Source organism: Drosophila biarmipes, chromosome 2L (assembly GCF_025231255.1).
Source record: "Drosophila biarmipes strain raj3 chromosome 2L, RU_DBia_V1.1, whole genome shotgun sequence".
NCBI lineage: Eukaryota > Metazoa > Arthropoda > Insecta > Diptera > Drosophilidae > Drosophila > Drosophila biarmipes.
Window position 1 is genome coordinate 8,000,997 of NC_066612.1, and position 15,273 is coordinate 8,016,269.

The following is a 15,273-nucleotide window of genomic DNA, read 5'->3' on the forward strand; positions in this document are numbered from 1 at the left end:
AGGATATTTAGTCAAAATGAAGCCCCTCTTCCTGGTTTTCACTTTATATTTTAAAACAAAACTTCCTTAAACAAACCCTAATCATTCCAATTGGTTTATAAACAGAACGGAGCCGAGGACCTGCGCGTGAAGCTGGAGAACTTGAAGTACTCACCGCCACCGCCGCCGAACTCGAACACCTCGTCGACCACACCGAACGCTCTGCTGGATAACCTCAAGGCGGACGGCACGCTGTCCAGTAACTTGGCCGCCTCGATAGCACCGGCGGACATGTTGAACGTATGGAACGCGACCAAGATGAACAACAAGAACAGCGTGAACACGGCCGATGGCAAGAAGTTGAAGTGTCTGTACTGCGACCGACTGTACGGCTATGAGACGAACCTGCGTGCACACATCCGGCAGCGTCATCAGGGCATCCGAGTGCCGTGTCCCTTCTGCGAGCGGACCTTCACGCGGAACAACACGGTGCGACGTCACATTGCGCGGGAGCACAAGCAGGAAATTGGATTGGCGGCGGGGGCAACCATTGCTCCTGCTCACCTGGCAGCAGCGGCGGCAGCAACAGCGGCGGCAACAGCAGCGGCCAGCAATCATTCACCATAGGAAGCAGCCGCAACAGCAGCGGCATCAGTAGTCATGAACGCCCACAAGGAGGCGGCAAAGCAGCGCAAACGTAAATCACTCAAGATGGCACTCGAGAAGTGCATGCAGCGACGGGATGCAATGGTGGCGGAGACGGTGACCACCACCACGGCGTCGGGGGCAGGAGGAGCAGGAGATGGGGCAGAGGCAGGGGAGACGGCAGATGGGGCAGGATCGGATGAAGGAGCCGGTGGTTCAGAGGGCACTGAACCGCCGCTCACCTACGAACAGCAGCAGCAGCGAATGCACCACGAGCTGACGCAGCAGATCCGAGCGGCCATGGCGGCGGAACAGGCGGCCGAGGCCATGGATTCGACCATGAACACCACGGTTAATACCACCACGACGACGGCAACCACCACAACGAACACCACGGGAACCACCAGTGATGGTTGCAGTGATGCGGAGGCCAGTGATGGTAGCGATCGACCCATGGAAGTGGACGAAGATCAGCCGCCGGAACCGCAGCCGGGTTCCGAACTCTTGGTGGTGGAGCCAAAGATCGAGGTGCTGTCGGAGTCCGAGGACGACGACGAGGACCGACTGCACATGTCCGAAGCGGAACCGGATATCCAGGCGGAAGCCATTTACGATCACATGCCCAACACGCCCACCAGCCCACCACCACACATCGTACCGCCCAACGAGACGCCCACTCTGACCTCCACGCCCAAGGTCAATGTGGAGCAATAGGATGAGGAGAAAAGAGATGCTGCCCCCCTGAGAGGATGCCCCCCAAAGAAGCTGCTTAGGTTTAGGCTAAGAATAGATGAAGATGATGGAGTGAAAGATGAGTGATTTACAAAAAAACGATTTACGCGCGCAAAGAAGATGATATATGACTACTGATGCAACTGCTGTTGCCCTCGGAGACCACCTACCAAGATATAAAAACGAAGTCCCAAGAACGGGCAAATTGATTACTATAATAACTGATAACAAAGAATTACTAATATGATAAGGTTTACCACACGAAAACACCAAACACACAAGAACAAACAATCAGACAGTACAGACGAACACACACGAACAGAAGGCAGAATTTGAAGACCAACTCTTTGCAGATTTTTCATTACAAATTTGTGTTAAAGCCACATCACCAACAATAATAGTATAAATAATACAAAGTTAATGCAGCAGAAAACTCAAGACAAATGCAACACAATCCAAAAACCAATAAATGGCAGCAAACAGAACATTGAAATAAATGCAATCCGGCTGAAAAATCGTTTTCAGGGTGCTAATCAAACAAAAAACACTCGCAACAATGCAACAATGAAAAACAAGTTAAAAACTAAAACTAAATGAAATAGTAAAATGCAAAAAGTTTGAACGTTTTTGATTGGTACCGCCAAAAAAGTGTAGCAAGCATATTACAAAGAACAAAACGTTGAGAATTTGTTTATTCGTGTGTGTTGAAGGGAGGAGATCGATTAGATCGATTAGATTATTGTCGCATATATTTTTGATTTCCTATAGAAACGTCACCAAAACTGCAAGTTGCCTCAAATCAAACGAAACGATAATGCTAAAACAAAAAACTGAATTTAATGAAACGTTAATAACTATGATTAAACACTGCAAAAACAAATAGCTGCAACAAACAAACTACAAAGCAACAATAGCAACAACAAAACCGCAACCACAAGTACCTGCAATAATAAAATAGTATAAACAAAAGAAACAAAATACAGAATAGAAGAGAAACGCTGAACCTAGGGAGGAGCCAGGATTCGAGGGTCCTTGGGCAGCCCACACGGTCAAGATAGGTCCTCACTTTCCCCGAACGTCCGCCCTTTTGTCCGGTTTTTTTGTAAATAATTTTATTAAATTAATAATACGAAAAGGCAAATTGGGCACGCCGTAGGGCCAAGTGATGTGACTGCTTTTCCAAGGGGTAACACCAAGGGTTTGAAGATCTGTGCTCGAGAACAGAAAAAGATTTGCTTTAAAAACGAGTAACATTTTTGTTTCGTGATTTTTCGTACTGTTTTATGATTTACTCATTCAAGTTTAGGCCTCAAAATTTCATACAACTGCTTTTCGGCTACAAAAATGACAAAATTCAAATTCAATTCCAAATTCAGAAGTTTCTAAAGAATTAAAAAAACAATTGGTAAATTGGGTGCCTATAAGAAATATATAATTAAATGACTACTAGTAAAATTTTATAAGCAAAGGAAAAATATATTTAACGATGTGAGAGAAAAGCAAATAGCAAAGAAAACGTAAAGTAAATATAATTATTTTTTAATTGAATAATTCTAGCCAAGTGTGAAACATGTTAATTAACAAGCGAAAATATTAAGCAAAAACCACTCAAAAACGTTCTCAAAAACTTGATGGCAACAACAAAAACAAACAACAAACAGCAATAATTACAGCAAGAAAACGAAATTCAAAATCAAACTTTTGGCACACCTTTGGAAAACATTTTTCGTACAACAGAAAATTCACCAAAAAATCCAAACCACAAAAATTCAAAATTCCTTTTTTCGGATCTTATAATTTCGATGGCTACAAGGGAAAAATTCCCAAAAATTCAGAAACCACAAGAAGAATAAGCTGTAAAATACTAAACAAAAAAGAAAACAATTTTGTTGTAAGCGAAAGAGAAGAAAACTAGAATGGAAATCTAAGAAAAATGCAATGGAAAATATTGAGAAAATTGTAAATACATTTATTATTACCGCATGTATATCCATAGCATATATATGTGTGGCCTCAGTTGTATAATGATAGAACCTAGATCTAATATATATAAATATGTATACCTGTGTAAACATAAACTACTAAGCGCATATGTAGGAACACATTAGGCTCGCCAACAGAGAGAAAGAAGGGTTTTATTTTAAACTGTCTTAATTTCTACGTTTTCCGTGCTAGCAAGGCAATAGAAAGGATAATAGCTACAACGTGTGATCCAGCATCCATAGAACCGTAAAATAGCCAAAATGTTGAATATTAAACTACTTTTATTAACTGTTGAGAACCACAGAATACACCCCACACGAAACACAAAGCCGAGTTAAAATAGATTTTCTACCCATAGAAGATGCAGACTACCAACGTCACCCCGACCCCCCAGTTTGTTCTGTGATATCGTTTTGAAGTTGCAAACGAATAGAGCGTTTTTTCTTCTTCGTTTAGTTCTTTTTCGTTTTATGAATAATTTTTCCTAATCAAGAAACGACAACTCGAATTTTATCTAGCATTCGTGTTGAGCAGGAGAACAGAAACAATAGAAAAGAAGCAGCAGCAACCGCAAAAAGCAATAGTAATATTTTAAAAAACCATTAAAGTCTGGCAATATTCAAACCAAACTACCTCTTCACACCCATGCAGATTAACCCCTGGTCGCCGGTCCGTTTTTTGCACACCCCCATCAACGTTCGCTGGAGTCTGAATTACATTTTATTTTTAAGTACGTTGATGGGGCGCAAATTCATGGATTCGGACCAGGGTCAAGCCATCAGTCAGTAATTCAATCCGTCAGTCAGTGAATCAATCAAACAATATAATATTTAGTAATCAGGGGTTATTAAGATTAACCATATATTTTAATTGATATACTTACTTTTAGTTTACCTTTTAATTAGTTATTAGTTTCGGTATTCGTTTCGTTTTACAATTAGAGTCTAATCAAACTCAGGAACTCATATACCTCAGGAAAGAACCTACCTCTTTGTTTTTTAAACTTGTTTACACTATTTTTATTATTATTACGATTATAATTTTTGGTTTGCATGGGACAAACAAACAAAGATAAAAAGGACGAGAGGGAACACAAATGATGTTTTGTTGTAATCGAAGATGCTATCAAGGAAAGCTTTAGTTCTTAGTTCGATTATCGGTTAGTTAGTGGCTAGCAATTATGTTTAGTGAGGACTAATTTTAAATGTAAAAGACACAATCACACATGAACACACAATAGCAATAATGATGGGAAACCAAAACCAGATCGAACTGCAATAGTAAACTGAACTACCTCAATTAGCCATAGACTGTGCAGTAACGAGATGAGCATGATATACCATATAGATTTTTCGATTTCCCCACATTCTTTTCTTCTTTTTGTAAAATGGTGACACATATAGAAGCACTCAGATCCACTGAACAATCTTTTTTTTGTAAGAAGGGATAAACCCATTAAAGATTTTCTTTTAGACGTTTTCATGTACATAAATATGCGCTAGACACACAGAGCCCACGAAATTCAGACAAAACAAAAACATCTAATGTAAAATTACAAGAATATACTTTTGGCTAAACTCTAACTATACGAAAATATCCAAAACTTTTACTATGTATGTGTAGAGAGCAGATGATGTAGGCGATATATGAACCAGGATTAAGATCATTTGTATACATCAATTTCGGCAAAGCAACTAAATGAGGCAAACCAAACAAACAAAAACACGAGAAAAACAAACGTAACTCTTTATAATCTAACTATAAACAAAAATACAAAGAAATTATTTAAGGCTACAAAATTTACCCCAAAAAGGAATGAAAAATCCACAAAAAAATTAAAGAAACGATCCCAGTAAATGGTATACTTTTGCTTGAGCCAAGTCCAGTGCAAGAATACTTGCTTTGAGCAAAGCAAAAATTAAACTAAATTAAATTCAAAGCAAACCAAAAACGGTTATAAAATTGAAAAAAAACGACATGGAAAACATTTTGCTAAACGAAGATAAACATTTTCTAAAAGAAACTTGCGTACATAAGCAAACTTTACAAAACAAACATTTTAGGCTTAAACTTTTGGCTAACGAAAAAAAAAAAAATTACATATAACAAATATTAGGCACAAGCAAATCTCTATGTACGTGCAACATTTAAACATAAATATTTATTTAAAAAAAGGAAAAAGCAAAGATACTTTTATCTGTAATCAGATTTTAGGCCCAACTTTTCGACAAGAGGCGTAAAATAATTTCTTTGTAAAATATGTTTGCAAACAAAACAAATCGAAAGAAAAATCCCAGAGAGCGTAATTAACTTAATCTAATGGTAAAAAAAAACACAAATGTCGCCATTTTGCATTTAGAGCGTACAGTAAAGCACACATAACGTCGACAAATGAAACGTCACGAAATCAAATTATTGTACATAAAATAAATCAACCAACAAAAATTGTGTATTGTATATTCGTAAATTTTCAATACTGTTTAGTTACCCGTACCCTTGAGTTGTATAAATTAAATAATAAGAAAATCCATAAAACAAAAGTGAAACTAAACCTTTACAAATATAATAATGGTAACGATACAAAAAAAGTGTGCACACGTACAAAACAAAATTTAAGTTCAATTTTATGTGTAAAACTAGTGCACCGAACATTTTGTAAGAGCTCGATGTAATTTTTGTTATATATTTTTGTTAGTAATTGTTTTTCTATTAATATTTAGCGCGAAATGTCAAGATGCAAAATAACACGAAAAATCCCCCCCAACAAGCCAATTGTACTTACGATTACTTTTCAATTTTAATATAATTTTGTGACACTTTCAACAGAACCAAGTAGCCCTGTCCCCACTATTATGTTACTTTACCTAAGTTATTTCAAATAACTATAAAATAATAAATGTCGAAAAGCGATAAACTGCATGCACCAATCCCAGATTAATTTTAAGAGCCAAAAGAATGTAATATATATTTTTGTATAATTTGTAACATGTTCTTTTCGATCGCAACAAATTGGCTTGTTCACACATTTTTTCTAATTTGTAACAATTATATGATAAATCTAAATTTATAATATATAAACACGTAAATGCTAAAAACAAAATGCAACTAAATAAATGTTAAACCCCAGAAAAAAAACACAAAACATCTCTAATTGGCAAATTTTATTGGTTAACCAAATTAAACACAATCCAAAATTCTTACCCCTACAGTACTGACCTCGTTTTGGACTCGAATTGATTATGCCCCGAACCCACTGCCCCCAAAAAATATTAATGTAACGAAAATATGTATACTAAAGTTTACGACTATCGAAAGTAGTTTAAAAGAAAACTAATGTGTTTAGGTCTAAGCAACTTTACAGTTCAGTTCAATGCGAAATTTGAAAATGAATATGAAATGCTTAATGAAATTAGCGATACGGCTATATATATCCCCCCATATATAGAGCATTCCCACGTCTCCCCCCTCAATGTGTAAATCAAGTTGTTGTAAATTTGTCTATCACGATAAATCGAAGCAAGTACAAATTATATTTAATGTATGTGCGTATTTTGATTGTTTTTTATTTTGTAATCCCTCAGTTTGGTTTTCGAATTTATTTTGTTGTGTATAGGGTCACACTTGACGACATACAAAAACTTTTGGAACAATGACGAGTACAAAATTTCAGGTAAAACAAACAAAATTTAGCAGATAAATTAAAATTAATTAAATATATATAGAGAAGAGGTATCGATGAGGAAGAAATCGTACAAATTTTTCGGCATAAAGTATAAAGTTAAAATTTTAAGAATAGCTGTCGGTCTAAAAAATGGGACAGTTGGTGTGACTTTTAGAATTGAAATTTAGTTTCCATAAAAATTACCCCTCATTATTTTTCCTCTATTTTTGGTTAATCATTTGACACCAGAAAGCAACAGAACTTGAGTTACACATGAAAATTTACCACGAAAAACCATTTCGATTTACTTTGTCCTGAACTGAAAAGTTTTCGAATCAGCCAATCGAAATTTTAACAATTTGAATTCAAAGAAGACAACGGTCCACTTGAGAAAGAAGTTCGGTATGAAAAATACTTTACGAGAATAGGGTTAAACAAAATAAAAATAGTTTTTAAAAAAACGCAAATCCGTTTGGAGCAAACTCAGGGCATTATCAAGACTCACGACGATGTATACATGCATTTAATACAAAAAAAAACTTTTTTCGATATGTATTACGATTAAATAAAAATAAAAAAAAAATGCATCCGAAAAAACGGATGTAATAATCATGCGAAACGATTATGAACAACTCAGGTATTAAATATTAAATGAAATATTTTTAAAAACTTATAACGAAATGAGAACGGCAGTAAAAGTCAGCATTTTCACAAGTTGTGCAATATTCTTAAAGTTTTCTAAATACGTAATAGTATTAATAATCTAATAAAGCGATCATGGAAAGCGAAAGCGCAGGATCAGTGAGTTGAGATGTTCATAAGCATGGATGCGAAAGGAATGAGATTTAGGATTGGAGATCGAGATTTGAGGATTAGGGATTGAGAGATTGAGAGTGTAGGTGAGTTTTTGAAGCACATGAGGACTAAGCATGTACTTACCACTTCTTAAGTAATTTTATTTTTACCACCCACACAAAATCAAGAACCACAAGAACGACAAACTACAACAAACACACTTACAGAGAACACACACAAATAGTGAAATAAATAGCTAAATGAAAATGAGTTTATATAAAGAAGGAAAACATAAAACTGTGATTACATTTGATTGTCGAAGCGTTGATAAGCAAATGTTGCATAATTATTGAGCGAAAGAAAAATGACGAGAAATACGGAATACGATTGAAAATGGAGTTATGTACTATTATTATCTGAAACCGCTTTTGATTTCGAGTATTGGCACAATGTCTAAGAATGCGACAGAGCATAAGTAAATAAATATTTAATTAGCCGAAATATTAAACTTCAAAAGAACAACTAAGAAATACAAATTATAATTATCTAAGTTATTCGCGAATAGTGAAACCTGCCCTTATTTTACGAAACACCTGTAACAGTTTACAAGACCTCGATTTAGTTCACATTTCTCTGAACGATTTCTGTATTGTAGTGCACCTTAGTTAAAAATTAAAGTCTGAGATTTTACATTTATTGTATATGGTCGAAGTATACACTTAAAAACGTATTTGAATCGGGAATCTAAAACCGAAAAACGTTTAATTAAGTTTATTGGACTACTTAACTAAACGAAGCAAAAACCCACACGCTATGTATTTGGCTAAAGTTAATGTAAAAAATCAAGAAGTCCAAGGATTAACTAAGAAGAATGGAAAGTAAACTACATTTTCAGAGCAGGCATATAATTTCTAAATATAAATGTATGTATGTATAACTGAAGAATACGCAAGCGAAGCGGCTTAAATATATTTTAAACATGAACTCGGATAAAAAATTTACGATTATGCCATACATTTTTGTGTAACATATTAAAAACTACGAGTAAGCTAAAACCAACAGTCACGGAAAACCAAACGCATTGTAACAGAAACTCACAAAACACGGAAAGGAAATGGGCAACCAGAATGGAATTAAGCATAAAAAGTATATGAACGAAACTAAATTCAATAAACTTGTTGCTAAAATATAATAAAAACAAAATACTCTGATGGTTTTATTTCGGTGAAGGAATTTAAAGAATAAATAGGTTGTATTTTCAGGTAACTTGGGCGCACAATAAATTAAAATTTGTTAACTTGTATTTTACTTCAAAATTATTAGTTAGTTGATCATAAAGAAGAAGGACGATAATAATTTGTTATAGACTGTATAAAATAGTTTAAAAATTGTAGTTGCAAAATTAATTTTAAAACGAAATATATTTTGAATTCGATAATTATGTTATCGCGAATTTAGGACATTTTTGGTTTGCTGTTATGGGCGGGAGTCTGCAGTATTTTAATACTAATTTTTAAAACCAAACTTTTCCAAATACCACACAGGCTGGCGTTTTTCAGCACTGCACCGTCGGGGGAAAGTGGTCGTCGTCTGGCAACGCTGCAACCTAATAATAAAGAAAAGAAAAAGAGTCAATTTAGTGCAATTACTTGCAATAAAACCCCCAAAATCCTAGTTAGAGTTTAAGATTCGCTTGTCCCGACCAACGGAAGCCTGTTAAAAGAGCGGCGTAGTTCCCATAGAAACAAAGGGAAAGCAAAGAGTATCAAAATGGTGAGTAATACTACAGTTGATGGTAACACAAAACAAAAAAAAAACAATAAAACAGGCCAACAAGCGGTGGTTTTAAAGCGGTGCCGCCCAATATTTGACAAAAAGGTTATCAAGTTCGAGATGCACAAAGAAAACCTTTTGTAGGGGCGGCGGCCTGGGGCCTTAAGTAAATGCCCATATATGGTAGTCCCGTTTTTGCCGGGTGGCAGTCTAAAACCAAGGGATTTTGGGGGGCTCCTCTTATCGCTGCCGTGACTCAATTTCAAATAAATGTATCTCCTCTTTCAGTCGGAAATGCAAATGGATTGCGCTTTGGATCTGATGCGGAGGCTTCCTCCCCAGCAAATCGAGAAAAACCTCATCGATCTGATAGACTTGGCACCGGATCTTTGCGAGGACTTGCTCTCCTCCGTGGATCAACCTCTGAAGATAGCCAAGGATAAGGAACACGGCAAGGATTACCTGTTGTGTGACTACAACCGGGATGGTGACTCCTATAGATCCCCCTGGTCAAACTCCTACAATCCGCCGCTGGAGGATGGCCAAATGCCCTCGGAACGACTGCGGAAACTGGAAATCGAGGCCAACTATGCCTTCGATCAGTACAGGGAGATGTACTACGAGGGCGGTGTCTCCTCCGTGTATCTGTGGGATCTTGATCATGGTTTCGCAGCCGTTATTCTGATCAAAAAGGCGGGCGACGGCAGCAAGATGATTCGCGGCTGCTGGGACTCCATTCATGTGGTTGAGGTGCAGGAGAAGACCACCGGAAGGACCGCCCACTACAAGCTCACCTCCACGGCAATGCTGTGGCTGCAGACCAATAAACAGGGCTCGGGTACCATGAATCTGGGTGGATCCCTCACCCGCCAACAGGAGCAGGACGCCAATGTCAGTGAGTCCTCACCGCACATCGCCAACATTGGCAAAATGGTCGAGGAGATGGAGAACAAGATCAGGAACACCCTGAACGAGATCTACTTCGGCAAGACCAAGGACATTGTGAACGGACTAAGGAGCACACAATCGCTGGCCGATCAGCGCCAGCAGGCGGCCATGAAACAGGACCTCGCTGCGGCCATCCTGCGACGCAATGTCAAGCCCGAATCGAACTGAGCACCGAGCGGCTGGAGGCTGAATTTCCACATAGAACAATCCAGTCTACGAGGGGTCCTTAACACCAGACTGTTTCCTCAAAAAGGGTCTTATAATATGCGAATTGTAAGGCACTGCAGCCCTGAAAATATTATCTTAATGAAAGCGAGTATAAATCATTTCCATAATATTTACGCTGCATCCCTGCAATTCCGTATTTTTCACTCTTTTTTCAAACAGTTTGTAGGACGTCACTTAGCCTGGACTTAAAAAGCAGACTAAAAATATTAAATACGCATTTCTAGGCAGTAAATTTGTTACATGAGAAAATTGTTACACCACGAGAAACATATTAATGTAAATTTGCCCGCCCGTTTTCAACTGTCCTCCCACATTGTTGCAATTTAGAGTCGCGCTTCATCCAAACAGTTCAGCCGAAAATGCCAACTTCGCCGCCCTTAAGACAGTATCCATAAGTATTTGTATCTTATTTGTAATAATGCATAATTGCACCGAAGTCGAGGCACTTGCGTTTCGTTCTTAATCCTTCCGCGAATAAATATATTGTGTTTATTAATTGTGACTTTGTGTTTGTGTGTACTCTTACAATAAGGAGCTCAAAGCAAAAATATTAACTAAAATCGCTTTGTGATTGTATTATCCAAGGAAATGCACATTACCTTTTCTTCTTTACTTAATATTTTTTTAACAAAAATTTTGGAAGGCAAAGAGAAATTTTATACAAAGAGAAAACTAATAAATATTGAATTATAAGTGCCTGCCTACTTAATTGGGGGGAAGCACTTTTAATGTTCCTATAAAGTGCAAGGCGGTCAATGCAAAGATAATATAGATAAAAAACTACACACTACTGTATCGAAGTTAAAGAAACAATTTGTTTCTGTTGTCCTAATTTATCATGACAGGTGTGTTATCGGGTTCGATAGATAACTTAAGCTGACTATACTCCGTTTGTACTAGGTGGAATTATGGTGTTAGCTCGTTTTTGCACTGGTAACGTAAGGTGGGCAAAAGTAGAGTCTTGGTTTGGTTAAATTAGAATTTATTTGCCTATTGCCGGTGATTTATTACTAGAGTAGAGTTGGAAATTTTTCAGGAGTTGACATCTATAGGTCCTCAAAAAAATTGTCAGTTAAATTATGACTACTCATGGCTACCTTTAAGATACGATTGCATTTATTTATGAAATTCTTAAACCGCTTGATTAAAAATATGCAATTAAATACGTTGAGGTGTGACGCAAGTGATTGTGTGCTTACATACTTAGACAGTTACAATTTAATTTTCTCATTTATCAGCAGTTTTAAGTTAAAGTTTTTCCACGACATTGCATAGTCGCGTTTTATCGTAGTTAATACAGAATACTCGTTACATTTATATATATCGTTTCGTATTTTGTGTTACCAGCTATTTACAAAGAGGCGACAACAATTAGCTCGCTCATACACATTAGCGAGTGTACTCGGGGGTTCAACATTAGAATTGAAATCGAAGTTTATAAATTATGTTTACGCTTCGTCACGCATAGATATCTACAACTTAGGCTAGGTATTATGAATAAGTTAGATTTATTTAGAGGGGAGGACGTGCGCGTAGAAGGAACTACGATTACATACAATATTTTACACGGGATCAGAAGACGTGGCCGGACCAACAGTGTCTCTAAATTGGAAGATCAGTGTCAGTGCAGCACGGCAATGTTGTCCAGCAGTAAAGGCTTCCCTCCTCAATGGCGGATGGAAATAAAAAACACATAGCAGTTGGGGAAATGGCTGCTGGCGGGTGACACGGATGTGTAAGTGTGCAAAAGATGCATAGTCTCTTCGGTCCAGCGAAAGTCACAGATTATTGCATTTTCGACACCTCGAACTTGGTATTGATGATTTCCTCATCCGAGTCCAGGATGGGCAGAGCCGAATCCGCCATCGAGGATGGTATGTTCTCCTCCACCCAGCGCAGGTCGTCCTCCTCGGTGGTCGTGGCATTCCGTGAAGTCGTTGACGTCTTTGGCGTTCCATTCTGGCCGCGCATTTTCACGCCGTAGGCATCAGCCACAAACTGGTCCTCCTCTTCTGCGGAAACAATACGAGTTAGTTTCTGGTTAGAGGACTTATTCAAGGTCCAGCTTACCCTCATCGTCTTCATCTTCTGGATTATCCAGTAGCGGTGTGAAGGCATATCGCTGGTTGTTATTCGTGGGTCGCCAAAGAATCATAATCACCAGCAGCAGCACCGAAAACAGAATGTGCCAAAAGCCAGTATCAATCCAAATGTCACGCCAACCCTAAATCAAGCGTGAAAAGTAAAGCTCTGCTCGCAACCGTACTCATGCTAATTAACAACTCACAGGCGTACAATTCTCGATCCTACGCAAACGCAGGGCAAACAGCATGAAGATGACGGAAGCGATAACAGCAAAGATCAGCGTGTTGGTGAAGTGCCTGTACAGCGACAGCTTTACCATATTCCTGAAATAAGTATATTTGTTTAGGCGCAAGTGTTAAGATTTTGACTTTCGCATAAGTCACCTCCTTAGCCTGAGTGTTCGGGTGGTCTGCACGAGCGAGGTGAAGATCCACCAACAAATTCCAGTATCCAGAACCGCCAGGGGTATGCTCGCCACCAGCAGCTCGCTGCGGTCGGTCTTCACATTGGTGATGCGCAAATAGCTCTCCACGCAGGCCAGCACAAAGTAGAGGGTTCCCACGCCCACAACGCGATGCAACATGGGTCCCAAACGGGGCCTGAAAAAATATAAAGTATATATCAAATTAATAGCACGGCGTAAAGATTCTGGAAATGTTGAACTGGTGTTTTGTATGCCTTAGCCTGCCGCTTACAATCAACAACTGTTTTGGAATTCATTAATTAAGTTTCTACACTCATATAGTAACTTTATGGCAAGCTGTTCTTACTTCACAATTCCAAAGCCCAGGCTCATGATAATGACCAGCATCCGGGCCAAGGTGCGCTTCGCACAGGACACAAATTCGGCGACCAGCTCTGCATGCTGAACTGCAACTCCCTTGTTCGTCAGCGTTTGGTATTCGGCGTAGAAGAAGGCCTTCTCCAGCATTCCCAGCAGTATGACGCCACCAATCCAGAACTGAATTCTCAACAGATCTCGCCATTGAGAGAAGGAAACAAACAGCCAAATGATTCCAAATATCACGTAAACAATGCACATGATCAAGTAGAACTGCGGAAAGAAAAACATGTGTATCAAAAATAAACAAAGTCAATTAGCATTACTCACCGGCAGGAATGGCCAGTCAATGGCCGAGATATAACCGTGCGGTCCCAGGAACTCTATGTGAACCACGGCGCTGAACCGAGCGTTATTGGCCACCGTGATGAGCACTTCAATCTCGTAGATGCCATCCTCCTTGACGCTGGCAACCGGATTTGTTGTCGGCTGAAAGAAAGCAAATATCACATATATACTGCGTGTCAAACAATTTATCAGTGTTTTGGCTTCCCTACTCAAAAGAACACTTGTTTGGGAGTATGAAACAGTCTTACTCGACTAATTGATACTGCTTAATTGTTATTAACAATGCTACTGAAAATGAATAGCTCAATATAAGAATTATTATTATGACCGCAAGTGTACTCCAACGTTTAGGGTCCTAAGTAGCACCGGAAATGATTCAAGCAGGTTCTATAAACAGTATACCCTACTTCTCCATTAAGTACCCTATTTAAGGAAAAAGAAAGATAAGCTATTACTGATAAGGTCGAAACCAGAAAGGTTTTGGGCTTGTCCCCTGGTAATTGCTGTCCGCGAGTTTTGCATGATTTATGTCGACTTTTTTACCGAAAGCGGATGTTTGTGTTCCATCATGGGATGTTTTGGTTCCGGCGGAGCTGCTCCTTCCACCAGCTTGTCCTTATTTGTTGCCAGCACAATGAGTCCAGTGCAGGGATATATTTTGGTGATCTCGGCGATGACGTTATTGATGCTTTTGTTGGTCTGCAGATTACTATCCTGGGAGATGGCTTGCAGCTGCACAGGGAGATCATAATGTTCGGATTAGAGGTATGAAGAGCCACCTGGAAGAGGAGCAGTACCCACCACGCGATCATCGTAGATGCAGGGATGCTCCGTCAGCCGGAAGGTGATGGTGAGGTTCGTTTCCACATTGCAGCCCTTGACTGTGGGGATGGCATTTAAAAGAAGCGGGTGTGGAAAAGAAAGGGGTTAGTCAGAGACATTCGTCACGCGTCTTCAGCCGCATGTACTCACTCTGCGCGTAGATGTTCGTGTTGGCCAAAAGCGGTCGCTGCTCCCGTATGCTGGGCAGGTCCTGGAAGGATCAAAAACAGGATTAGGCCATGATTACGTAGCCGGAATGGGAGAAGCCCCGAAATTTGTTTGGGTTGGTTGAGGTGGTACACATATATTTACCGTGTTCACCAGGACGTCCACAATGCCCGGATCCGATTTTCCGGCCGCTGGCGACGAGCCACATAGGAGCGCCAACGCAACTACCAAAACCGCTGCCGTTCCCTGCATTTTGCAAGAGTTTGACGTGTTTTATATGCGTACAATGGGCCTCGGTAAATACAAATATATTGTAGTATTTTTA

General features: G+C 38.9%; 3 protein-coding genes across 3 annotated transcripts in view; 2 read left to right on the forward strand and 1 right to left on the reverse strand.

Annotated features, from left to right (window-relative positions):
- LOC108027753 (zinc finger protein chinmo) overlaps positions 1-6,481 on the forward strand; it is a 47,634-nt gene extending 41,153 nt beyond the window's left edge. Inside the window, 1 exon segment of the mRNA XM_017099306.3 lies at positions 106-6,481. Coding sequence (XP_016954795.1) covers positions 106-1,338 — 1,233 coding nt within the window. The 3' untranslated portion in view covers positions 1,339-6,481.
- Positions 6,482-9,359: 2,878 nt separating this feature from the next.
- On the forward strand, positions 9,360-11,437 carry LOC108027789 (F-actin-capping protein subunit beta). Its single transcript, XM_017099357.3, has 2 exons — positions 9,360-9,568; positions 9,857-11,437. The coding sequence occupies exons 1-2, from the start codon at positions 9,566-9,568 to the stop codon at positions 10,682-10,684; spliced, it is 831 nt and encodes a 276-aa protein (XP_016954846.1). The 5' UTR covers positions 9,360-9,565; the 3' UTR covers positions 10,685-11,437.
- A 401-nt stretch (positions 11,438-11,838) lies between these two features.
- On the reverse strand, positions 11,839-15,236 carry LOC108027793 (transmembrane protein 87A). The gene is made up of 10 exons (XM_017099360.3): positions 15,093-15,236; positions 14,931-14,991; positions 14,760-14,839; positions 14,502-14,690; positions 13,941-14,099; positions 13,600-13,883; positions 13,213-13,428; positions 13,032-13,152; positions 12,815-12,968; positions 11,839-12,756 (listed from the first exon to the last, which is right to left on the reverse strand). Exons 1-10 carry the CDS (start codon positions 15,198-15,200, stop codon positions 12,530-12,532), a joined length of 1,599 nt encoding a protein of 532 aa, XP_016954849.1. The 5' UTR covers positions 15,201-15,236; the 3' UTR covers positions 11,839-12,529.
- Positions 15,237-15,273: the final 37 nt, after the last annotated feature.